Source organism: Camelus dromedarius, chromosome 12, assembly GCF_036321535.1.
Source record: "Camelus dromedarius isolate mCamDro1 chromosome 12, mCamDro1.pat, whole genome shotgun sequence".
Classification (NCBI taxonomy): Eukaryota; Metazoa; Chordata; class Mammalia; order Artiodactyla; family Camelidae; genus Camelus; species Camelus dromedarius.
Genome location: NC_087447.1, coordinates 46,886,780 through 46,909,723, shown reverse-complemented (window position 1 = coordinate 46,909,723; position 22,944 = coordinate 46,886,780). Strand labels below are relative to the sequence as shown.

Genomic DNA, 22,944 nt, shown 5'->3' with positions numbered 1-22,944 from the left:
GTGGGTAATGTAGGTGACTGGTGGGCCAGTGTCCAGAGAGCTGTGACCTTTCACGTAGTGGTAGAAATGTTGAGTCATCCCATTTCGTCCTCACTTAGCTCATGGCTCATCTCTGGGGTTGGGTTGTGGTGGCGTGGGAGGGATGGGTGGCTTCTTCCTTCCTCAGCCTTTTCTCTGCTCCAAGCTGATCATAGACCTGGTAGGGAAAAAAGTCTAAAGGAATAAGGAACTACAGAGTTGGCCAGGAAAATCAGATCGACTCTGTAGCTTTGGAATTCACACAGAGAAGGGAAGATATTACAGCTGAGCTGGTGGATAAGCTTTGGATGAGCCCTGGAGGTGTTCTCACTCAGAGAACGACAGTGAGGGTCAGCTGGAAGAGGCCATCTTAGTTATGTATAAAAGCTTTCTTACTGAGTTACTTTGCTCCCCTGTTCTCATCTCTTGTGGTCAGGAGTGAAGTCAGTTAGGACCTCTGTGACCCTGGGTACATCTTTAGGGGAGAAAAGGGGCCAGGGGCAAGTAGGATGAACACATTTCTGGTGGAATGTTCTCGGCTGGACCATGGGGCTTTAGGTTCTGAGAGGAAGAATGGGCTCCAGCAGGCTCCCAGGCCTGGCACTGCCAGGGAGGTGCCCTCCATCCCTTCAGGCCTCCTGAACACCTAAGTAATGCTCTTTATCTCTCTGTGGCCCAGGCTGAGTTAGCTGTCATTCTCAAATTTGTGCTGGACCATGAGGATGGGCTAAATCTGAATGAGGACCTAGAGAACTTCTTGCAGAAAGGTAAGTAGGGCCCACTCCCAAGGATACCCTCTTTTCTGAGCTGGAGACTGCTAGGATCCCGAGCTGTCAGGAAGTGCCCAACACAGGGCACGGAGTTGGTGCTCAGGAAATGTATGTGAAGGAGCAGGTTGATTTCTGGGCCATGTTACCAACATCCCAGTTCCCATGGAGCTCAGTCTTGTGCCTGGTAGCAGCTAAGCAGGACATTTGTAGGTGATCATATCTGCTGTAGGTTCTCCCTAATCACCTGCCCATACATCTTTTTTTGTTTTTTTATTATTTACATAATCATTACATTAGGCTTAGAAGCTGGGAGTACAGTCTTAAAAATGTTTTTTCCCTACATGAAACTTGCGTTCTGAGTGAAAGGCAGATACATAAACCAGAAGGTATGATAAGGAATAAGTGTCAGAACAGAGAGGTATCAAATATACCAAGAGTCTTTCTGAAAGTGCTCTAGAAAGAGCGCTGGCTCTGCTTGTTTACAAGAGCCGTCTAATGGCGACAGGATGTAAGGTGTGGGTCTAGCCAAGTTCTCTTCCAGCTGCTGAATTTGATGTTCCTCATATTCAAGTTCCTTGTGAGCCCTTCAGGTGGAGATGTTGCAGATGTGAGCCTAGAATGCAGGAGTGGTCTTCGGGCCAGGCTGTGGGCTTGCAAGTCCATGTAGGGATAGCCGTTGAAGCCTTGCGGCACTGTGGGCAGAGCAAGGGGGCCACATCAGAACTCTGGGGTTTGGAGGGTGGGAGGAAGAGGGAGGAGCAGGTGTGGAAGACTAAGATGGGGATTGAGAAGTACGAGGGCCATGTGAAGGTGGTCATGGAAACCAAGGGAAGAGGAGAGTTTGAGAAAGAGGTCACGTTGGCAGTGCAAGGTATCAGAATGGAAGGGTTCAGAAAGGAGGCTTGTGGCTCTGACCCGAGAGGTTGTTGGGAGGACACTGTCACTCCACTGTGCTCTTTGAGCACTGGTGATCCACGGAAATGGAAGTGCCTTGCTTGATTTGGCTTAGAGCACTGACCTCTGAATAACCCAGACAGCAGACTTCAAGTTCTGTCCAGGGGCTTCCCTCTGCAGCTTACATATAAGTGTCTGGATTCATTCCCACTAAGATGAATTTTCAAATTGCATAAAGATGCAAATCTGTTCACCCTCTTACTAACGTCTCTGTGGTTTGTCTGCTTCTTCACCTCCAGCTCCTGTCCCTTCCCCCTGTTCCAGTACCACATCTGAAGAACTCTCCCCACCCAGCCACCAGGCCAAGAGGGAGGTTCGCTTCCTAGAGCTACAGAAAGTTGCCTCTTCCAGTGGGAACAAGTATGTGCTGGTCCTCTTCTCCTGGGAGTCTCAACATCCTCAAATCCTTGCATACTAGAGGCTATGCTCTTGACCAGCCAGCCTCCTTACATCATCAGAGTGATTCGAATATATCTTATAGATCTGGGATGTCCTCACCTGCCCCAGTGCTAATGGGGGAATTGACTGGGATCTGTCCTGGGCAGAAGGCCTTTCAAAGGCTGTTCCGTTTATGGAATTTCTTACTTCCTTGGAAACTATGCTCTTCTCTCAGTACAGTTCTGCAGAGGCAAAGGGAATGCATTCCTTTTTGGGGGTCGGGGTAAAGAAATTAAGGCTTAGAGAAAGGAGAAAGAGAAATTTTCTCAAGGTATGTCACGAAGCCTGAGGTAGCCCTGCAGACAAAACCCAGGTGTTTGGGCCTTGCAGCTGGTGCTCAATAGAGCCCAGCTCCCCATCTCCTGTTGTCAGTCGCTTCAGCCCTCACATGTCAGTCTCTGACCATGGTATCTGGGCCATCTCCTTCCTCAGCTTCCTCTCAGGTTCTCCAGCCTCTCCCATGGGTGACATCCTGCAGACCCCACAATTCCAGATGAGACGGCTGAAGAAGCAGCTTGCAGATGAGAGAAATAATCGAGATGAGCTGGAGCTGGAGCTGGCGGAGAACCGCAAGCTCCTCACTGAGAAGGGTAGGTGTCTGGCTCGCTGGCAGATGTGTGTGAATGGGCAGCATTTGGGATTCTCATCTGGGGATGTGCTGGGCTTACCTGAGTTGTGGCCTCTTCTGTTGTCCCCTGTGTTGCTCTGCCTCGAGCTTAGAGCCCTGCCCTGAGCCTGTCGGGCTGACCTCCTGGAAGCTGATTCTGTCATTGCCACCCTCCTTCCTTTCCCTTAGATCAGATGCCTCCTCCTTCCTCCCCCTCCTCCCCTTAGTCCTGCGCTGACTCTCCTTTCCTCTCCCCCTCCTCCGGGGCAGATGCACAGATAGCCATGATGCAGCAGCGCATTGACCGCCTGGCTCTGCTGAACGAGAAGCAGGCAGCCAGCCCGCTGGAGCCCAGGGAGCTTGAGGAGCTCCGTAGCAAGAATGAGAGGTATAGTTCTCCCTGCTGTCCTTCCCAGTGCCCTGCCCAACCCCGCCCCCAGATCATGGGGGCTATACTCTTCTCTCACTGCTCCTCTCCCTTGCAGCCTCACCATACGGCTCCATGAAACTCTGAAGCAGTGCCAGGACCTGAAGACAGAGAAGAGCCAGATGGATCGCAAAATTAACCAACTTTCTGAGGAGAATGGGGACCTTTCTTTTAAGGTGAGTGTTGGGGTGTCTGGTCCCCACCTGGAAACCCCTTGGGGCTGAGCTGGTGTGGATGATTCCCCAAAAGATGGTTGAGAAGAATGTCCTGGCACTTGTCCTGTTTCAGTCTCTCCGGAGATCTGCACACTTTGTCCCTTTCCTTACTCCATAATTGGCCACTGCCAGGTACTGGCTGGTGGCCCTAAATTTTGATTTGTAGTCCTGAGTTAGAGGTGTGATTAGTCACGATTGCTTTGAGGAGGGTTGGAAGGATAATTGGAGGCATCCAGTCCCTGGAGCTCAAATTGCATAAAGATGCAAATCTGTTCACCCTTTACTAACCTCTAAGACAGCAGTGGTATTGGCAGGTTTGACAATGCAGTCGCCTCTTGTCTGTTTCAGCTGCGGGAGTTTGCCAGTCACCTGCAGCAACTCCAGGGGGCCCTCAACGAACTGACGGAAGAGCACAGCAAGGCCACGCGGGAGTCGGGGGAGAAGCAGGCCCACCTGGAGAAGGAGCTCAGCACAGCCCTGCAGGACAAGGTAACCCTCTTCTTTAGGGAGGCAGGGTCACAGTCTTGACCACATGCTCAAAGCTGAAGTCCTTTCACTGCTTTATTTTGGGGGGGCTTTGGGAATTACACTGACTTCCCTTCAAGGCTTAATAGTGTGCTGTAATGGGCCTCAGTCCAGTGCACCTATGAATCCTGTCTCTGCTGTTTATAAGGTGTGGGTCTTGAACAAGTTACTTGACCTCTTTCTGTCTAAACATCCTTTCCCTAAAATGGCAAGAAGAATGAGTAGCTGCCTTATCCATTATAAGATAATGTATATAGAGCACTTAACACACATTGTCTGGTGCAAAGTGAGCTCTCAGTGAATTAGTTGCTGTTATTATTGCTATTAAGAACCCAGCTCTGCCACTTATTAATAACCGTGTAGCCCTGGGGCAAGGCACTTAACATCTGAGCTTCATATTCTTAACTCTGTAAAAAAAAGAGTGGTAATAGCTATCTCCCAGATCTGTTGGGTAGATGAGAAATTCAGAGAGGTGCCCAGCATAGGGCCTGGCCCCCTGTAGGTGCTTCAATGCTAAGCAGTCAACAGTGGTGTAGAGTGGGGCAGGGGACCAGGGGTGCTGTGGTTGCTGCTGTTGTGGATGCCCAGTTGGGATATTTTTAAGTTAGTGGGTATTTGTATAATCTGGGGATCAGGTTATGTCTGGGGAAGGGTATACAGTGAAGAAATATGAAGTAAACTCCGCAGCCCTGGAAAGAAATTAGCGGGTCACCTTACTTAATTCAGCCCTGGAACTAGGGCTAGAAAGTCAGGTCTCTCATGGTCGCAGGTCCTTGGGATCCACATGTTTTCCCCTAGGTCAGGGCAAAAGGAGATCTTGGTAACAAGGTGGTAGAGTTTTCTTGACATTCATGAGGGCTTGTGTGGTAATCCTGTGCCTGTTTCACCTCTTTTCACACGGGGCTCTTGTTTACTCGCAGAAATGCTTTGAAGAGAAGAATGAAATCCTTCAGGGAAAACTTTCACAGCTGGAAGAACATTTGGCCCAGCTGCGGGAGAATCCACCCCGGGAGAAGGGCGAGGTGCTGGGCGACGTCTTGCAGGTAGGGTCGCAGGGGCAGTGGTAAGATCTTGGCGCTGGGGTTGCTGCAGACCCGTGTTCACCACATTCAGGTTTCTGGCGGTCTCCAATTCCCAGAGGGGCCAGAGTGACTGAGGAGTCGTTCTGATCCCCATTTATCTCTTTCTCTCACCAGCTGGAAACCCTCAAGCAGGAGGGAGCCACTCTTGCTGCAGACAACACCCAGCTCCGAGCCCAGGTGGAGGCGCTAGAGACTGAGCGGGGCCAGCGGGAAGCCAAGCTGCTTGCCGAGCGGAGCCACTTTGAAGAAGAAAAGCAGCAGCTGACTGGCCTGATTGCCGAGCTGCAGGGCTCCCTGTCCAACCTCAGCCAGGCCAAGGAAGAGCTGGAACAGGCCTCCCAGGCTGAGGGGGCCCACCTGTCTGCCCAGGTGGCCAGGCTGACCACCGAGCTCACTGCCCACAACGCCACCATCCAGCAGCAGGATCAAGAACTGGCCAGCCTGAAGCAGCAGGCCAAAGCAGAGCAGGCGCAGCTCACGCAGGCCCTCCAGCAGCAGGAACAGGCCTCTGAGGTTCTCCGCCAGCAGGTGGAGCAGCTGAGCAACAGCCTGAAGCAGAAAGAGCGGCAGTTGGAAGAGGCTGCCAAGGAGCAGGAGGCGGCCCTGCGAGACCATGCCCAGCAACTGGCCACTGCGGCCGAGGAGCAGGAGACCTCTTTACGGGAGAGGGACGCAGCCCTCCAGCAGCTGGAGGCGTTGGAGAAGGAGAAGGCTGCCAAGCTGGAAGTCCTGCAACAGCAGCTTCAGGCTGCTAACAAAGCCCAGGACAGTGCCCAGGCCTCAGTGACACAGGCCCAGCGGGAGAAGGCAGAGCTGAGCCGAAAGGTGGAGGACCTCCATGCCTGTGTCGAGGCAGCCCGCCAGGAGCGGTCAGAGGCCCAGGCGCAGGTGATAGAGCTGAAGGCCCAGCTGAGGTCTGAGCAGCAAAAAGCAATCGAGAGAGAAAGGGTGGCCCAGGAGAAGGCCCAGCTCCAGGAGCAGGTCCGGGCCCTTGAGGAGTCCTTGAAGGTCACCAAGGGCAGCCTGGAAGAGGAGAAGCGCAGAGCCGCAGACACACTGGGAGAGCAGCAGCATCGTATCTCCAAGCTGGAGGCAGAGACTCGGAGCCTCGTGGAGCAGCACAAGCAGGAACAGAAGGAGCTAGAAGAAGAGAAGGCTGGGCGTAAGGGGCTGGAGGCCCGATTACAGCAGCTTGGGGAGGCCCATCAGGCCAAGACAGAAGCCCTGCGGCAGGAGCTGGCTGAGGCTATAGCCTCCCAGCGCGAGGCCGAGAGTGAGTGTGAGCAGCTTGCAAAGGAGGTGGCCAGCTGGCGCGAGCGGTACGAGGATAGCCAGCAAGAGGAGGCACAGTATGGCGCCATGTTCCAGGAACAGCTGATGACCCTGAAGGAGGAATGTGAGAAGGCCCGCCAGGAGCTGCAGGAGGCAAAGGAGAAGGTGGCAGGGATAGAGGCCCACAGTGAGCTCCAGATGGGCCGGCAGCAGAGTGAGCTCGCTCAGCTCCATGCCAACCTGGCCAGGGCCCTGCAGCAGGTCCAGGAGAAGGAGGTCAGGGCCCAGAAGCTTGCAGATGACCTCTCCGCCCTGCAGGAGAAGATGGCTGCCACCAGTAAGGAGGTGGCCCGCCTGGAGGCCTTGGTCCGCAAGGCGGGTGAGCAGCAAGAGACAGCCTCCCGGGAGCTACTCAAGGAGCCCCCGAGAGCAGGAGACAGCGAGTCGGAGTGGCTGGAAGAGCAGCAGGGACGCCCTTTCTGCAGCACACAGGCTGCACTGCAGGCCATGGAGCGTGAGGCAGAGCAAATGGGCAGTGAGCTGGAGAGGCTGCGGGCTGCACTGATGGAGAGTCAGGGGCAGCAGCAGGAAGAGCGTGGGCAGCAGGAGAGGGAGGTGGCGCGGCTGACCCAGGAGCGGGGCCGGGCCCAAGCTGACCTTGCCCTAGAGAAGGCCGCCAAGGCAGAGCTTGAGATGCGGCTGCAGAATGCCCTCAATGAGCAGCGTGTGGAGTTTGCTGCCCTGCAGGAGGCACTGGCCCATGCCCTGATGGAAAAGGAGGGGAAGGACCAGGAGCTGGCCAAGCTTCTTGGGCAGGAGGCAGCCCAGAGGGCAGAGCTGAAGGAGCTTCAGCAAACTGTAGAGCAGCTGAAAGAACAGCTGGCCCGGAAAGAAGAGGCGCACCCACAGTCTCTAGGGGTGGCCAGCCAAGAAGATGCTTCCAGGTCAGGAACCCAGTCTGAGGCTGCTGGAAAGACCGAGGGAAAAGGTCCTGAGCTGGAGGCTCTGCGGGCGGAGGTGAGCAGGCTGGAGCAGCAGTGCCGCGAGCATCAGGAGAAAGCCTCCAGCCTGGAACGCAGCCTCGAGGCTGAGCGCGCCTCCCACGCTGAGCGGGCTGGTGCTCTGGAGACTTTGCGGGGCCAGTTAGAGCAGAAGGCCCAGGAGCTGGGGAGCGGACAGGACGCCTTAGCCACAGCCCAAAGGGAGCTGGCCACCCTCCACACCAAGGCCCAAGAGCACAGCAAGGCTGAGGATGAGTGGAAGGCCCAGGTGGCACGGAGCCAGCAGGAGGCTGAGAGGAAAAACAGCCTCATCAGCAGCTTGGAGGAGGAAGTGTCCATCCTGAACCGCCAGGTGCTGGAGAAGGAGGGCGAGAGCAAGGAGTTGAAGCGGCTGGTTATCGCTGAGTCAGAGAAGAGCCAGAAGCTGGAAGAGCGGCTGCGCCTGCTCCAGGCGGAGACGGCCAGCAACAGCGCCAGGGCTGCCGAACGCAGCTCTGCTCTGCGGGAGGAGGTCCAGAGCCTCCGGGAGGAGGCAGAGAAGCAGCGGGTGGCTTCTGAGAGCCTGAGGCAGGAGCTGGCCTCGCAGGCCGAGCGAGCAGAAGAGCTGGGCCAGGAGTTGAAGGCATGGCAGGAGAAGTTCTTCCAGAAGGAGCAGGCCCTCTCTGCCCTGCAGCTGGAGCACACCAGCACACAGGCCCTGGTGAGCGAGCTGCTGCCTGCTAAGCACCTGTGCCAGCAACTGCAGGCTGAGCAGGCAGCGGCTGAGAAACGCCATCGGGAGGAGCTGGAGCAGAGCAAGCAGGCAGCTGGGGGGCTGCGGGCAGAGCTGATGCGGGCCCAGCGCGAGCTCGGGGAGCTGGTGCCCCTGCGGCAGAAGGTGGCAGAGCAGGAGCGAGCAGCCCAGCAGCTGCGGGCGGAGAAGGCCAGCTACGCAGAGCAGCTGAGCATGCTGAAGAAGGCTCACGGCCTGCTGGCAGAGGAGAACCGGGGGCTGGGCGAGCGGGCCACCCTCGGCCGGCAGTTTCTGGAAGTGGAGCTGGACCAGGCCCGGGAGAAGTATGGCCAAGAGCTGGCAGCTGTACGTGCTGATGCTGAGACCCGTCTGGCTGAGGTGCAGCGGGAAGTGCAGAGCACTGCCCGGGAGCTGGAGGTGATGACTGCCAAGTACGAGGGTGCCAAGGTCAAGGTACTGGAGGAGAGGCAGCGGTTCCAGGAGGAGAGGCAGAAACTCACTGCCCAGGTGAGGCACCGACTCAACCACATCCCCAAGCAGGCAGACCTGAGAGACTGGAACATTGTCCCTCTGCACTCCTGGGCCTCCAGCTCCCATGTTATTGCAGTGTCTTGTCTCCCCTCACTCACTGGGTGGCTGGTAGAGTTCGAGTTTGTTGCTCCCTGTTGTCCTAAAGAAAGTATCAGGCGCCTGCCCTTCCCTGAAGGCTCTGTCCCTGGAGAGTCAGGCTGTGAAGCCATCATCCCATTGGAGGCACACTGGTGAGGAGGGGCACCTGCACACTCTGGTGGAGGCCCCTAGAGCCACTGGGGGCTACAATGAGCCAAACTGGCATTTAAAAAATTACTAGAAGTCCAGTTTCTTGGGGGAAAGATCAGAGCCTCAGTGAGGTCAGCCTGGCAGCAGGGCCGATGCCTCTTTGGCCCCCATCTCACTGTCTCTGTTGCTCCTCCCCCATGCACAGGTGGAGCAGCTAGAGGTATTTCAGAGAGAGCAAACTAAGCAGGTAATGCCTGAGGTCCTCGCTAAATGCTGGCTGCTTAAGCGGTGACCAGTCTCGGTGCATGACCCCGGCTGCAGCTTGCCTCCGCCGGCTCCTGTTGTGAACTGTTTGTGAAGGGGGCAGGGTCAAGCCGTGGAACCCAGGCCCAGGCTGCCACAGAGTGCGGTGTGCTGGGCCCTCTCTTGGGCCTCATCCCACCCATCCCAAGGTCGGCCTCTTCACCCTTCTGTACTTCCATCTGCTAGGGACAAGGGGCAGGGTAGGCTTCATCTTTCCTATATCAAAACCAGTGACACACAGTCCTAGGGATTCCCAAACCGCCAAGTCCTGCTCTGAGTTTGGGTTCTCAACTAAGGGGACTTGCAGGATGGCCGTGGGCCTTGTTTAACACAGCCACCTTCTTTCCCGCAGAAACCAGAAGGGTGATGTGCAAGGCGGCCCCCACAGATTAGGGGGGTTGTGAGCTCAGGACGCCTGCCCATCACCCCCTGGGGCTTTAACCCCAAGCATGAAATAAGAGATGTCTGGGAGCAGGAAGGCCAAGGTTGAGAGGAGCAGGAGGGGCCTCCACCAGACAGAAGAGGCAACGTCTGGCTGCCTCGCTCTCACATGGATCTCTCTGTGCTGCCCTAGACGTCAAGGCTATCAAACTGGTATTTAGTGGGAGCACCCGTCCTCCACCACCCCTCCTACCCTGTCACCTTGGGCCTGCTGAGGAGTCCAGCCCCCCTCTCCTCTCATCACCCCTGAGGAGTCTGAGATGATGGGGGAAGTCAACCCGAAGAGCAAACAGTTAGCACTGGAGCCCTTGCCTCCTGCCTTTGCTGATGATGCTTGAGCTCCTGGAATGCCTGGAGGAGCCAGGAGTGCTTGTGGCTGTTACACTCCCTCTTGTCCCCTCCCTCCCTTTGCTCTTCCTCTCTGTGGGAGCAGGGTGGGCTTGGAGTGTGTGTGCTGGTCCTGCTCTCGTCTTCCAGCAGTCTGACCCCTGGTGCTAATCTCAGCAGCCACACTGCTAGTGCCAAACCCTAACAGCCTGTGGAGATGGGGGAGAGGTCTGAGCATCTGGCCTTTTGCTTTGGCAGTTTCTGGGAGGAAGAGGGTTGGGCGTTTGTTCAGTATGTCTGCTGGAGTTATAGACTGGGTCCCCTGTTCCTGTCCTGGCTCGGGAAGGTGGGGGGCTGGGAACGGGGGCAGCAGTAGGGTGGTGGTGAGGCATCAGCTCCCCAGTCGACTCTGCTGCCTCTGTCTGTGCAGGCAGGGGCTAGAGGCCGTGTGGGCAGGTGGCTCTGGCAGCACTTGTGTTGGGTCACCACACTCAGGTCCTGCCATCCAGCCTGGGCAGCAAGCCGTTCCCTACTTAGAGGCCAGAGAAAGGCCCTGAGTTTCTTTTTCCAGCAACCCTGGGGACTGGTCTGGGGAAAGCCCATAATTTGTCTGGACATCCAGGGGAAGGCCCCCTGAGTCTTGTCTCCTCTTCCATCCCTGCCTCAGGTGGAGGAACTGAGTAAGAAGCTAGCTGACCATGACCAAGCCAGCAAGGTGCAGCAGCAGAAGCTGAAGGTGGGACAGCTGGGGGATGGGCTTGGCCTCTGCCTGCCTCAGGGTGAGGGGCTTGCTCTGTAAGCCCTCGGGCTGTGGAGGGGCATCCTGGGGTCTGGCAGCCTTAGGAGCCCTGCCTGTGACTGAGAGCTCTCAGGGAAGACAGGAGTGACTCCAACCCTCAGACCTTCGCCGTCTGCTACAGTAGCCAGTAGCCATGTGTGGTTATTTAAATTAAAACTAAATTAAAATTTCAGTTCCTCAGTCACACTAGCCATATTTCTACTGCTCAATAGCCATGTGTGGCTAGTAGCTGCCATACTGGACAGGATAGATACAGAACATTTCCATCACTGCAGGAAGTTCAATTGGATTATGCTAGTCTAGACAGTTTATAATCTTGGAGTGAGAGTGTCAGTGACATTTACTATTACAACACAGTTTAATATCCTTAATGCTATCAATGGTTTATTTGGTTTAATATTTGCTTTTTTGCAGTTCTAGGCTTCATAGCTTTTAGCTAGGGTCACAGGAGTTGGTGGGAGTTCAGAGCTCCCGTTTCTTCCACGTGCTCCACACCTTGTCATGCTTACGTGATAATTAGATACTTATTATACTCCTTTTGGGGGGTTCCCAGTGCTGGGAGATGTGGGAGAGGTAAGGGCATATGGTCTTGTGCAGTGCCTACTATGGACTTAGCACTTGTTGGTGTTGTAGGTGGACAGAGAATCGGACACAGGCCCCGCTCCCAGGGAGACTGTGGTCTGGGTAGGAGGCGGTGGTGGCATCATAAATGAGCCCACACAGACTTTGGAGTCAGGTGGACCAAGGTTCAAACCTTACTCTGCTGTTTAGTCACTGTGACCCTGGTCAGTTTGCTTAAATCTCTGAGCTCAGTTTCTTCCATCTCAAGTGGAGATAAAGTTACTTCCCAGAGCAGTTTTGAGGAGAAATGAGATCACGTGTCCTCAGCACACGTGTCAAGTGCCTAGCTCCGTGCTCTGCACCCTGGTGTTCCTTGGGGATCAGTGTCCTTCCTCAGGGAAACTGTTCTTGTGGAGAGAGAGTGAGATAGTTTTGCCTGGTCTCAAAGAAGGCAAAGGCAGGCCACTAGATATCTTCCAGAAATGGCAGTAGCTAGACAAGGAAAGCGCCTATAGAAGGTGGACTTTGGGGGTATGTGGTATTTTGGTGGGCTGGAGTTGGGAGAGGGGGTAAAAGGACTTTTTGTGTCCTGAGACTGCAGGAGTCTGAAATACCCATGGAGGCCAAGAGGCTCAGTGGATTGGTGTGAGCAGCCAGACTGGTGGCCCTGATCAGCCTTTCTCATGCTTTCCAGGCCCAGGGAGGTGAGAGCCAACAAGAGGCCCAGCGCCTCCAGGCCCAGCTGACTGAGCTGCAGGCCCAGCTGAGCCAGAAGGAGCAGGCAGCTGAGCACTACAAGCTGCAGGTGAGGAGCCGGACCCTGGCCCAGTCTGCCCCTGCCCCACCCCCAACCCTCTCCAACCTACCCACCCTCTGCCCACCCAGATGGAGAAGGCCAAGACTCATTATGATGCCAAGAAGCAGCAGAACCAAGAGTTGCAGGAGCAGCTGCGGGGCCTGGAGCAGCTGCAGGTGGAGAACAAGGAGCTGCGGGCGGAAGCGGACCGGCTAGGCCGGGAGCTGCAGCAGGCCGGGCTGAAGACCAAGGAGGCCGAGCAGACCTGCCGTCACCTCACCGCCCAGGTGCGCAGCCTGGAGGCACAGGTAAGGCCTGCGCTGGACAGACTCCCTCGCCTCTGTCACATTAGACCATCGCCTAGGCCCTTCTTCACTCTCCCCCGGCCCTCTCCTTCCCAGGTCGCCCATGCCGACCAGCAGCTTCGGGACCTGGGCAAGTTCCAGGTGGCGACAGATGCCTTAAAAAGCCGGGAGCCCCAGGCTAAGCCTCAGCTGGACTTGAGTATTGACAGCCTGGATCTAAGCTGCGAGGAGGGAGCCCCACTCACTATCACCAGGTCAGAAGGTGCCCCTCTTCCCTCAGTCTGTTGTCTGTTGAGTAGTGCCTGCTGTTTATCAGGCTGTATCCTGGGCACTGGGGCTGTGAGATAAATAGGACGTGGGCCCTTTGCCCTCTGGAAGCTTATTCTCAGAGGAGAAGAATAAAGTATTACAGGTGTTAGGCCCTATGTACAGAGTACAGTGAGAGTAAAAAGAAAAGAGTGGTCACAAAAGGCCTCAGAAGGCTGTCACTCCTGCTGTCTTAAAAGGAGCTGCAGGTGCGTGTGCGCTGTGGACAGAGTGACGAGAGCAGAGCAAGAGCCGGGAAGGAGCCTGGCTGGGCTGGAGAGTGTGGTTGGGAGGACTCTGGGCCCAGGTCCCAGAGGGCCGGCTGGACTCCCCAGTGAAGGATGCTGGCGTTCAGACCTGATCCTGAAGGACTAAGGGACCTGGGAAGGGTTTGGGGTTAAGGAGCACAGGGCCAGATTTGCATCTTGGAAAGCTTATTCCGATAGCCAGGGTAAAGCCAAGACTTTAACATACTTGCAAAAACACATTTACTGTTTTTATTAAACACTTATGTGCCAGACGCTGTTATAAATACCTGAAAAACATTAATTTGTTGAGCTTTTAACAGTCCTCTGAGGTAGGTTCTGATATAGGTTCTGTGATTATCTCCCTTTGCAGATGAAACTGAGGCAAAGGGGCAGTCACTTGCCCAGGGTCCCACAGTGGCAGGGCTGGGCTTGGATCTGGGCTCCACTCCTTGCTTGTCACCCCTCTGTGCCTCTCTCAGAGGCCATTGTAAGTCTAGGCGAGAGGGGATGAGGCAGGCCAGGGAAAGGCGTGAGAGTGGAGTGAGGGGGGAGGAGAGCTGTTAGGGAGAGGTGCCGACTGGGTTTGGCAGGAGAGGGAAGAAGTGGGATTGTGCCTATGTTCATGACTAGGGGCATGGGTGGTAGCTGTCACTCCTGCTCTGCTCTTCTAGCTTTCTGTTTGCTGAAATAGGAGATACAGGAGGAGGAACAGACAGGTGGGCTTGGCTGGGGACATGTTCATTGTGGAGTAGCTGTGGTGTCCAGGGGGCATCTCAAGTGGCAGATTTATGGGTCTGGCGAGCAGGGTCAAGGCGTTACCAGTAGTGAGGCGTCCAAGGAGCCATGGAGTGGATGTGGGTGCATCAGAGATGGAGAGCAAATGGAAGGGCTGGCCCAGGTCAGAGGCTCTCTTGTTGGTACCTCTGAGAAATTAGAGAGCATGGGGTGCTTGACCTGGTCTTGTAATAAATGTAGGACTTGGTCACTTTGGAGCAAAGGGCCAGACAGAATGCTTTCTCACCCCAGGAATGGCACCTTAGCAGGTTTCTTTCCCACAGCAAGTTGCCTCGTACCCAACCAGATGGCACCAGCATCCCTGGAGAGCCAGCCTCGCCCATCTCCCAGCGTCTGCCCCCCAAGGTAGAATCCCTGGAGAGTCTCTACTTCACCCCCATCCCTGCACGGGGTCAGGCGCCCCTGGAGAGCAGCCTGGACTCCCTGGGGGACGTCTTCCTGGACTCAGGCCGGAAGACCCGCTCCGCTCGTCGGCGCACCACGCAAATCATCAACATCACCATGACCAAGGTCAGGCTGCAGGACAACAGTGCTCACTTTCGGGGCATCTTTCCATCGGGTCCTCAAAACAGAGGCAGGCAGGGCTGACCAGTCCATACCCACAGATGGGGAAGCTGAGATCCTGAGGAGGGCAGTGATTTGCTTAGGCCTCATGTAAAAAGCGGCGGGGCTGGACTTGGCTGCCTGTCTGCTGACTCTTAAGACTGGCGTTCTCTCCACGTATAGCACTGCGCCTGTGCAGGCTGAAGGGAGACAGTATGAAGTTGCAGCCCAGACTGTGCCTCCCAGCACGCCCTGTAGGTAGCTGAGATGCATTGTGGCTGCCCAGTGGGCTGCCTGCCAGGCTGGGAGCGAGGGAAGAGGGGCCTTTAGTGCAGGAGGGGGCATCTGTTTGTGTGTGGGGTGCCCTCTGCCACCAAGAAGGTGGAGAAGTTCTAAAAAATTGTCATGGCCCTGGCACACTTGACAGAGGGACACTGGGATGAGTACAACTAGCTCAGGAGACGTGGGTCCCAGCCCCAGCTCTGCCTCTTCCTTGCTTTGTGACCTTTGCACCCCACTTCTAAAATGGTCTGCCTTCTCTCCCTCAAAGCATTGGCATAGACTCAATGGAAAAATGGGCAGAAAAGAGTCAACAGCCTCAGCACCTGTGTGGGATTGTGGCATCAAGGCCCATTTCTTGCAGACGTGCAGCTAAGGACCTGGGCAAAGCAGTGTGGACGCATGTAGCTGTGGGATGTGAGGGCTTTGGAAGGGGAACGGGAGGCTTCTTTATAGGGTGTCACCCTGCCCCATTTCAACAGGTTCATCCTCTCTTCCAGAAGCTAGATGTGGAGGAGCCAGACAGCGCCAACTCCTCCTTCTACAGCACGCAGTCTGCCCCTGCTTCCCAGGCAGGCCCGAGAGCCACCTCCTCCACCCAGTCTCTAGCCCGCCTGGGCTCTCCTGACGACGGCAGCTCGGCTTTGCTTAGTCTGCCTGGCTACCGGCCCACTACCCGCAGCTCTGCTCGCCGCTCCCAGGCCGGGGTGTCCAGCGGGGCCCCTCCAGGTAGGGGGACTGTGGGAACTTAACACACCCAAAGATTAGACTGGATGCAGATCCTGATGCCGGGAAGGGACAAGCTTTTAAAAACCCCTGGCACCTCACTGCTCCTCCTCCATGCAGTCTCAAGGCCTTGCCTGTCCATCGAGGGGCTGTGCTGGGCAGTAAGGCTGATGTCAGTCTCAGCCAGGGAGTAAACCAGAAATGCTCACACGAGGGGTGTAGGAGTCCCAGCTACTGTCAGGAGTCCTCCAGGCCCCTCCTCAGGTGGGGAGGGGCTGCCAGAGGGGCCAGGCCGGCCAGGGTTCCATTCTCAGATTCTTCTTGGAGGCTCTTGACTTTCAGGGACCCTCTGGGTATTAATTCCTGGCCCTCCATTACTTTCTCTTGGTGTCAGAGCCTCTGCCTATGACCCTAGGGAGGAAGCAATGAGCCAGTCCCCTCAGGTGGAGATGGTCTGTGCGTCCCACTCCCGTATCTGCCGTACAGGACCCTGGGGTGCTGGGCTTGAAGTCCCCAGGATAGCTGGACAGGGGTGGTGGCAGCAAAGGCTAGCAGGATGCTGCCTCCACCTCTTCCTCCTGGCCTTCCAACCCCGCTTGCTCCAACTTCCCTGCCCTCCACAGGCAGGAACAGCTTCTACATGGGCACTTGTCAGGATGAGCCCGAGCAGCTAGATGACTGGAACCGCATTGCAGAGTTGCAGCAGCGTAATCGAGTATGCCCCCCGCACTTGAAGACCTGCTACCCTCTGGAGTCCAGGGTGAGCTCTGGGGCCACCTGCCCAGGACCTGCCCACGCTGGTTCACCAGTTCCTCCCTTGGCATCCTGACCTGGCCTGCCAAGGAGGGTGACCGTCTGCTTTGGGTGGAACAGCTGGCAGAGAGGGGGCTCGGGTGACGGTACTGTGGGTGGGCAGATGCTTGGGAGAGGTCTCTAGGGACTGCTCTTTGCCGCCATCATGCAGCGCGGAGGCAGAGAAGACAACAGGAAGGGAGCCTCGGCAATAGGAAGGCTCCAGCTCCTCCGTGGGCCAGGCTGGTGAAGAGAGTACTGGGGTGGTCCTGCTCTATTTCCAAACAGCTGGGGTCCACTGACCACTTTTTCCACCCTGTGCAGCCTTCCCTGAGCCTGCCTACCATCACAGACGAGGAGATAAAAACTGGCGACCCCCGGGAGACCCTGCGCCGAGCCAGCATGCAGCCAACCCAGATAGCTGAGGGCGTCGGCATCACCACCCGGCAGCAGCGCAAACGGGTCTCCTCAGAGCCCCACCAGGGCCCTGGCACCCCTGAGGTGGGTGACGTCGACTCCCGTGTCTTGTTCTGTCTAGCAGCTGGCCGGGACCTAGTCACCACGTTTGAAAATTAAAGTGGAGGATTCTGGCTCAGAAGGGGGGCAGGTGCTGGTTGGACAAGATCCAGTCAGCTCTGAGACATGTGGCTTTGGATGTGAAGTCGTCTTGCCACTGGCTGCCTAACTGTCCTCTTCCCCACAGTCTAAGAAGGCCACCAGCTGTTTCCCTCGCCCCATGACTCCCCGGGACCGACATGAAGGGCGCAGACAGAACACTGCTGAGGCCCAGAAGAAAGCAGCTCCAGCAGTTGTAAAACAGGTTAGTTGGGGCCTGAAGGGAGACCCTTTGCTGGCAGAGCCCTAGAGCAACAGGTTGGCCCCAGGGGGATGGCAGTGGTGGCGCCCCCAGTTTGACAGGCCCTCCCTACAGGCTGACCGCCGCCAGTCAATGGCCTTCAGCATCCTTAATACACCCAAGAAGCTTGGAAACAGCCTTCTGCGGAGGGCAGCCTCGAAGAAAGCCCCGCCCAAGGCCTCCCCCAACACCCGCAGTGGAACCCGCCGCTCTCCTCGCATTGCCACCACCACAGCCAGCACCGCCACTGCTGCTGCTGTCGCTGCTGCCACTGCCACCCCTCGGGCCAAGGTCAAGGTAGAGGCACCAACAGGGGGAAGAGCTCAGCTCTTAGGAACGTGGTGGAAGCACAGGTGTCCCCCTCTCCCTGACAAACACCCATGGGGTGGCTTCCCAGGCAGGGCCCAGTTAGAACGCTGGACGGTGGGGTGGAGAGTAGGTGCTCCCTGCCTGGTTAGCTGCTCATGATTGAGAGGACAGACTCATTCCTACTGAGGACACACACAGCAGCTTAGGACAGCCAGCGACTGGTAGCGTGAAGGTAGATAGTCCAGGGCTGCACCAAGGCAGGGATCCTAGTTAAGGGCGTGCAGGAGCAGTAAGAGGTCTCCCCGAGCAAGCTGGCACCTAAGTCTCTTTCAGCCAAGTGACTCTCTTTTTCTTTCAGGCAAAGCACTAAAGAGCCCGTACCAGTGAGTGGCCCCACCTGTCCTTGATGCCGACCTCGCCTGGTCCTTTTCCTTCTGTCCCTTTCAGTGCCTTCTATCAATCAGCTCCCAGGCCAACAGCGGCCAGACCCCTAGAGACAGTGACGCCTACCCACAACTGGCCTGGTTCCTGGACCTTTGCCAGGTGAACAGATGTGTCCTCACAGTTGGCCCAGGAGGCCCGGAGCCTGGACAGTCTGGGTCCTCCCTGCCTTCTGATGTTTTCTTAAAGTCACTTCTCCATCACAGCTAGATTTGAGGCTGGCTTTGAGTGGCTGGGTCCTTGGGCCCAGCCAGTCCTTTCAGCCTCTGGATCTAGAAGGGACCATTGGAGGAGCATGCAGGCCCTGGTCCCTGCTGCTCCTGGTGGCTGGGCCTAGCAAGGGCCCTTGCTCTTGAAGCCAGGACTGGGCATTGACCTAGTGGGAACACCCCACCCCTGTGTGCTCCGAACCACCCAAGGGCATGGTTGCCCACAGGACAGTCTTTTTCCAGGAGAGAGGGGCCCTGTGCCTCGGTGGGGGATTGGGGCCAGCCTTCAGTGGCAGCTCATCCCTCACCTTCCCCAGACTTACCCTGGGGTGGGATTTGGAGTGATGGGAAGGTTTTTAACGGCCAGGGATGGAACTTTTCTAAATGTTATTACTTGTAAATAAAGTCTATTTTTCTCCCTTGAGTGGTGAGATGCTTTGATCTTTGTGGGAAAACCAGAGCAGCATACCTTTGAATCTGCTGAGCCTCCAAACCACCTACCTTCTCAAATCCCTTCTCCTGACTCTGCTGCGGCCACAGCATCTTCCCACACTCCATTTCTGGCCTCTGCTCCTGAGGAGCATTACAGGCTGGCCTCTTCTCTTCTCTTCTGAGGGCCAGTGTTGCCTGAATCTGGTTTTGTCTTTCTTTAGCTTCTGAGTGGCAGTTCCTCTCTTCCCACACTCCCTCCTGGGACAGGCCATGTTCTGTGAGTGGAATAACGGCCTAAAGGATAAACGATTGGGCGGACATCACCATGCCACCATTGGAGATCATTTATGAGCACCCATCGTGGGCCCTACTGGAGTGACAGATACAGCTGTGGGTCAGAAGCAGCCTCTGCCCAGATCCCTTCCCTAGGACAGTCCATTAAAGGAGACAAATACAAACATGACATTAAGTTGATGCAGAATGTGGCCTGAGCCAAGAGTATGCAGATCTCAACGAAGAGGTGACATTTCAACCAGGCTTCGGGGCTCATCTATGGGGATGGTGAGGCAGAGGGGCCCTGCTGGAGGGCAGGGTGTCTTGAGTAGGGGGGCACGCTTGTGTCCAGCCCAGCCTGGGGAAGTGAAGCAGACAAGGATCAGGGCCAAAGTGGGAGGGCCAGCTCTTCTCACTGTCCTCTAGGCTATGTTTCCCCTAAGTTCTTTTTAGTTTCCACTTCAGGCCTGGGGACTTGGTGGGCGTTGACTGGAGGCTCCTGTGGACAGAGCCCACCCTTTCCTCCCCATACCGGAGCACAGCTCCTCCTGTCCATGGAAACCCTCCCTTGGGGTCCTCACCGAGAGCTGGGCCAGAATGAGGTGACGCTGGGCAGTCTGCGCAGGATCGGAGAAAACACAGGAGAAGTTGGTGCTGCGCAGGGCAGGGCTCAGCTCTTCCAGCACCAAGGCCCTCCACAGCTGAGTCCTCGTGCCCCTGCGCTCCCGCCTGAAGCAGAGAAGGAAAGGCTGTGAGAGAACTTGGACCGCAAGAGGAGGCCCCTCTCCTGCTAGCCTGGCCACCATCCCCCTCACCTGGTGCTGCCCTCCCACAGCCGGCCTGGGAGGCGCTCGATGAAGGAGCCATTGCCCAGCCAGTACAGGATGCTGAAGTGGGGGAAGCGGCTGCAGGCAGTGCAGGACAAGGTCAGCGTTCCATCTGGGGACACATGTGGCTGTTAGCCCTTCTGTAGAGCTGTGGCCTGCCCACCCTGCCTAGCTCCTCAGTCCCCGTGATTCAGGAACCTGGCGTGGAAAGCCTGTTAAAGGGGAAGTGCGGTGTCTACCAGGGGGGGCCCTGGGCTGAACAAAAGGTATTTGGGCATGGGTCCTGGGCCCAGGTGATGACTCCTGAGCTTGTTTCTTCAGAATGACCCTTTCTAGCACCTGACCTTCGTGACTCTAGGAGCCCTGGCCAAGGAGGCAGCACCAGTAGGCCACGGCTCCTGGAGGTGGCCAGAGGGCACGTGGACTCTGGGAGGCGGGGCTGGGCTTAGGGCACACTGCAGTCAAGGCACTGGGCGCCCTCTGGCTGCTCCGTCTAAATTCTCTCTGTCCCACTTGAAAGCATCTAGGAGAGGGCCCTGGGCCACAGTCAGGACGCTGAGTAGGAGAGGGAGGATGCTGAGTGCTCAGCCAAGCTGGCCTGGTTGTTGGTGGGTTCCATGGCAGAAGGTTGGGGGGTGTGCACTCAGGAGCCAACCCCACCCTCAGACCCTCTGTGCCCTGAGCCCGCCCTCTGAACACCGTGCCCTCCTGGGCTCCCATCAGAATTGCTCCTTACTCAATGGGACTTCCACTTCCGGCCAGGTCACTTCCAGTGCTGGGCACTGCTGCGCTGTTGGGGGCATCAGGGGCCGGGAGGGGGAGGGGTCCTTAGCGATCCCAGCTGAGGCAGTGGCAGCTGAGGTGGCCTGAGGCACATGTGTGGCTCCAGCCAGGTGGGAGATGATGTGGACACACAGAAGCAGGGTCCACAGAGGGCTGGGGTCTGAAGAAAGGACAGTCACAGAGATCAGCAGCTGACATCCTAGCTTGATCTTGGCAGTAGAGTGTTGCTGCCTGGAGTAAGTCTGGCAGAGATTCCTGAAGGACCCTTCAGCCCCCACCTCTTGGCCCTTTTTGAATGGAGCACATGGAGACCTTGGAATGGAGCCAAAGCCACAGCATCCAGAGGCTGAAAGCAACAGCACAGCAGCTGCAGGAGTTCACCTCAGGGCCGGCCACACGGCTCCATCCTGGTCTCAGACTCCACCCCACCCCCTCCACCCGCACATGCACAGCCCCAGGTCCCACCTGGAATCCAGCTCTGTCTCATGGTCATGATGCGTGTGTCAGGAGCTGGCGTGTCTGGCTCTATATATCTGTGACAACTTCCTCCTCTCTGGGGGAGGCGGGGGAGGAGATGGTGAATAAACTGCTTCTCCCGTGTCTTCTCAGTGGCTTGCTTAGATCCCAGCCATAGGTGTGGCCTTCTTCTCCCTGTGGACTCCACAGCCCCTCCCTATGTCTGAACTTTCAGTGGGCTGCCAGGCACTGCTGTTCACTCCATCCTGTCTACCTGACAACTCCTGGAGGGCTGGCATCAAGCCCAGGCTGGAGTTCTTTCAAGCCTTAGAAACAAAGCTAGGAGATCACCTCGTAACAGTCTTTCACCACCCGAGCTCTTATTACTGTCAACATCATGCTGGTTATTAGTCTAGCCTAACCCCTTCATTATAGGGATGAGAAACTGAGGCCCCAAAGGACCAGGGACTTACCTAGTCACAAGGGAGGCAAAGCTCGCTTCGCTGTCAGAGCTGGTTCTGGTAAGGGCAGGATATACAGTGAAATCCTTCTGGGAAAGTACTGCCCTCTCCCCTCTATTTCACTTTCACTTTTATTCTAACCAGGATTCCCTAGAGCAGGCTCTGGCCACTAAGAGAAGGTGCACACACATGACAAAAGCCTGGGCCTAGTCCTTAAGGTTCCTGCACACCGTGCCTCTTCCTGAGTCAAAATTCACAGTGGCCAGGAACCTTCTTGCTAACTCTCAAGTCCCCCTGCTTGGTGATACCACACTGAGGTCTTTAACCCATGCTCAGCCCCACCCTCCCAGGGTCACACAAGGTGTGAACTACTCGGTCTCTCACACATGAATTCTTCCATCCCAGCCGAGGGTAAGGACTTTGGTGTCCACTTTCACTATTCCACGTGAGCAGGCCTCCTCCTTCCTCCACATTCACACTATATTCAAGGGGACGACTCTTCTAGGCGCTGGGGATCCCAAGCTGGATCACTTTGACCACTCCAGGCTCAATGTCACACCAGCCCATCCACATCCTGGCCTTTCTCAGGCTCCCCACTCCCTCCAACCACCAACCCAACACCCAGCCATCATCCTCATGAACCTTTCTCACTTTTGTCATCCCAGCCCCTTGGCCACAGCTATAGATCTAAGTTCACAGGGAAGTCTAGATTCCCCCTCCCTGGCTCCCAAGAAGCCCTGAAGAGCCCTCCTTTCTGGAATTGCCCCTTCTTGGAGCGCCATGGCTCAGTTCAGCTGCGTCTGGCCCTATGTGAGCCACCCGGGAGCTATCCTAGAGCACTCGCTGGCCTTGTCTGCGGGAACCTCTCAGACAAGCTGAGCACTTGGAACACAAATTGGAGTGCTGGCCCTGAGGGCAGGAGAGGGCACTTCCCAGAAAGAGCGGAGTACCCACCACTGGCTTGAGTAACAACAGAGCTATATGAATACATCAAATGCAGCTGGCGCTGTGGCAAGGCCAGGACTCGGGTGAGATGAGGGAGGCATTCACTGTCAGGGTCATGCACGTGCCCGCGGACGCAGAAAGAATAGGACTGGTGATCCACTGCATGCAGAGAGCACAGTGAAGGGCAGACCTGAGTGTCTGGGGTTGGTGGTTTCTGTGATCAGGAGGATGGGATGCTGGGGACAGAGCCAGGGAGGCTAGGAGGTAGAATCAGGTTTAGAAGATGCATGAGGACTATCGCCTGCTGCAATCCCAAGAGGTTGTGAGTGTGTGTGTGTGTGTGGGAGAGAGAGAGAGAGAGAGAGAGAGAGACAGAGAGAGAGAGAGACAGAGAGAGAGAGAGAGAGAGAGAGAGTGTGTGTGTGTGTGTGTGTGTAAAAACCGGACTAACGTACACACAGGAGACTAAAAGTTAACTCCTCTTTCCCAGGACATTTTCATCTTTTCAGTTCCTCCCCCTACCTCTTGCCCCAGGAGATTCTGGGCTGCAAGATGCTGAGAAACTCCACCCTAGGGACACCAGTGTCTCCAGCAGGTTGGGAGGCAAGGCTGCCTGGGGCTTCTGAGAGACACAGCCCTTTGGGGAGGGGGGTGGGGATGCAAGGGAGAGGAGATAACCAAGTGTGAGTGTAACCAAGGCCAGAGTCGGGCTGCTGGGAAGTCATGGGACTCAGGACTGCTGGAATATGAAGAGAGCGCCTCAGGCAGCCTGGCCTCAACTTCTCATGGGAGCCTGACATGGGGATGTGGGGGACAAAAGTGAAAGGATGACCCCTGTACCCATTCCACTCTCTGAAGATGGGGGGACCTGGGAAGCCACAGCTGGGTAAGAGAAGCCAAAGTTGAGAGGGACCTGGAGAGGTGGTGAGG

The 22,944-nt window shown here is 56.4% G+C and overlaps 2 protein-coding genes across 19 annotated transcripts in view; one reads left to right on the top strand and one right to left on the bottom strand.

Moving 5' to 3' along the window:
* Window positions 1-18,261, top strand: part of NUMA1 (nuclear mitotic apparatus protein 1) — a 63,643-nt gene extending 45,382 nt beyond the window's left edge. For 6 of the 10 annotated variants that reach the window (XM_031460231.2, XM_064492655.1, XM_031460229.2 and 3 more), the window contains 20 exons: window positions 698-785; window positions 1,982-2,102; window positions 2,613-2,770; window positions 3,058-3,175; window positions 3,273-3,390; window positions 3,778-3,918; window positions 4,875-4,997; window positions 5,151-8,549; window positions 9,007-9,048; window positions 10,540-10,608; window positions 11,927-12,037; window positions 12,118-12,336; window positions 12,430-12,587; window positions 13,946-14,192; window positions 14,987-15,233; window positions 15,854-15,990; window positions 16,347-16,523; window positions 16,726-16,842; window positions 16,954-17,175; window positions 17,546-18,261. In XM_031460231.2, coding sequence (XP_031316091.2) covers window positions 698-785; window positions 1,982-2,102; window positions 2,613-2,770; window positions 3,058-3,175; window positions 3,273-3,390; window positions 3,778-3,918; window positions 4,875-4,997; window positions 5,151-8,549; window positions 9,007-9,048; window positions 10,540-10,608; window positions 11,927-12,037; window positions 12,118-12,336; window positions 12,430-12,587; window positions 13,946-14,192; window positions 14,987-15,233; window positions 15,854-15,990; window positions 16,347-16,523; window positions 16,726-16,842; window positions 16,954-17,175; window positions 17,546-17,557 — 6,024 coding nt within the window. In that variant the 3' untranslated portion in view covers window positions 17,558-18,261. The remainder of the gene's footprint in view (window positions 1-697; window positions 786-1,981; window positions 2,103-2,612; window positions 2,771-3,057; window positions 3,176-3,272; window positions 3,391-3,777; window positions 3,919-4,874; window positions 4,998-5,150; window positions 8,550-9,006; window positions 9,049-10,539; window positions 10,609-11,926; window positions 12,038-12,117; window positions 12,337-12,429; window positions 12,588-13,945; window positions 14,193-14,986; window positions 15,234-15,853; window positions 15,991-16,346; window positions 16,524-16,725; window positions 16,843-16,953; window positions 17,176-17,545) is intronic. The other 4 variants (XM_031460237.2, XM_031460232.2, XM_031460234.2 and 1 more) reach the window with 4 other exon arrangements.
* Window positions 779-22,925, bottom strand: IL18BP (interleukin 18 binding protein). Of its 9 annotated transcripts, none has more exons than XM_064492658.1 (7): window positions 21,082-22,925; window positions 20,618-20,705; window positions 20,106-20,498; window positions 19,358-19,481; window positions 19,124-19,271; window positions 18,339-18,563; window positions 779-1,480 (listed from the first exon to the last, which is right to left on the bottom strand). In XM_064492658.1, exons 2-7 carry the CDS (start codon window positions 20,643-20,645, stop codon window positions 1,355-1,357), a joined length of 1,044 nt encoding a protein of 347 aa, XP_064348728.1. In that variant the 5' UTR covers window positions 20,646-20,705; window positions 21,082-22,925; the 3' UTR covers window positions 779-1,354. The 9 variants fall into 9 exon arrangements, with proteins under 9 accessions (XP_064348728.1, XP_031316109.1, XP_064348727.1 ...); XM_031460249.2 differs by having other exon boundaries at window positions 20,106-20,312; XM_064492657.1 differs by having other exon boundaries at window positions 20,618-22,925.
* Window positions 22,926-22,944: the final 19 nt, after the last annotated feature.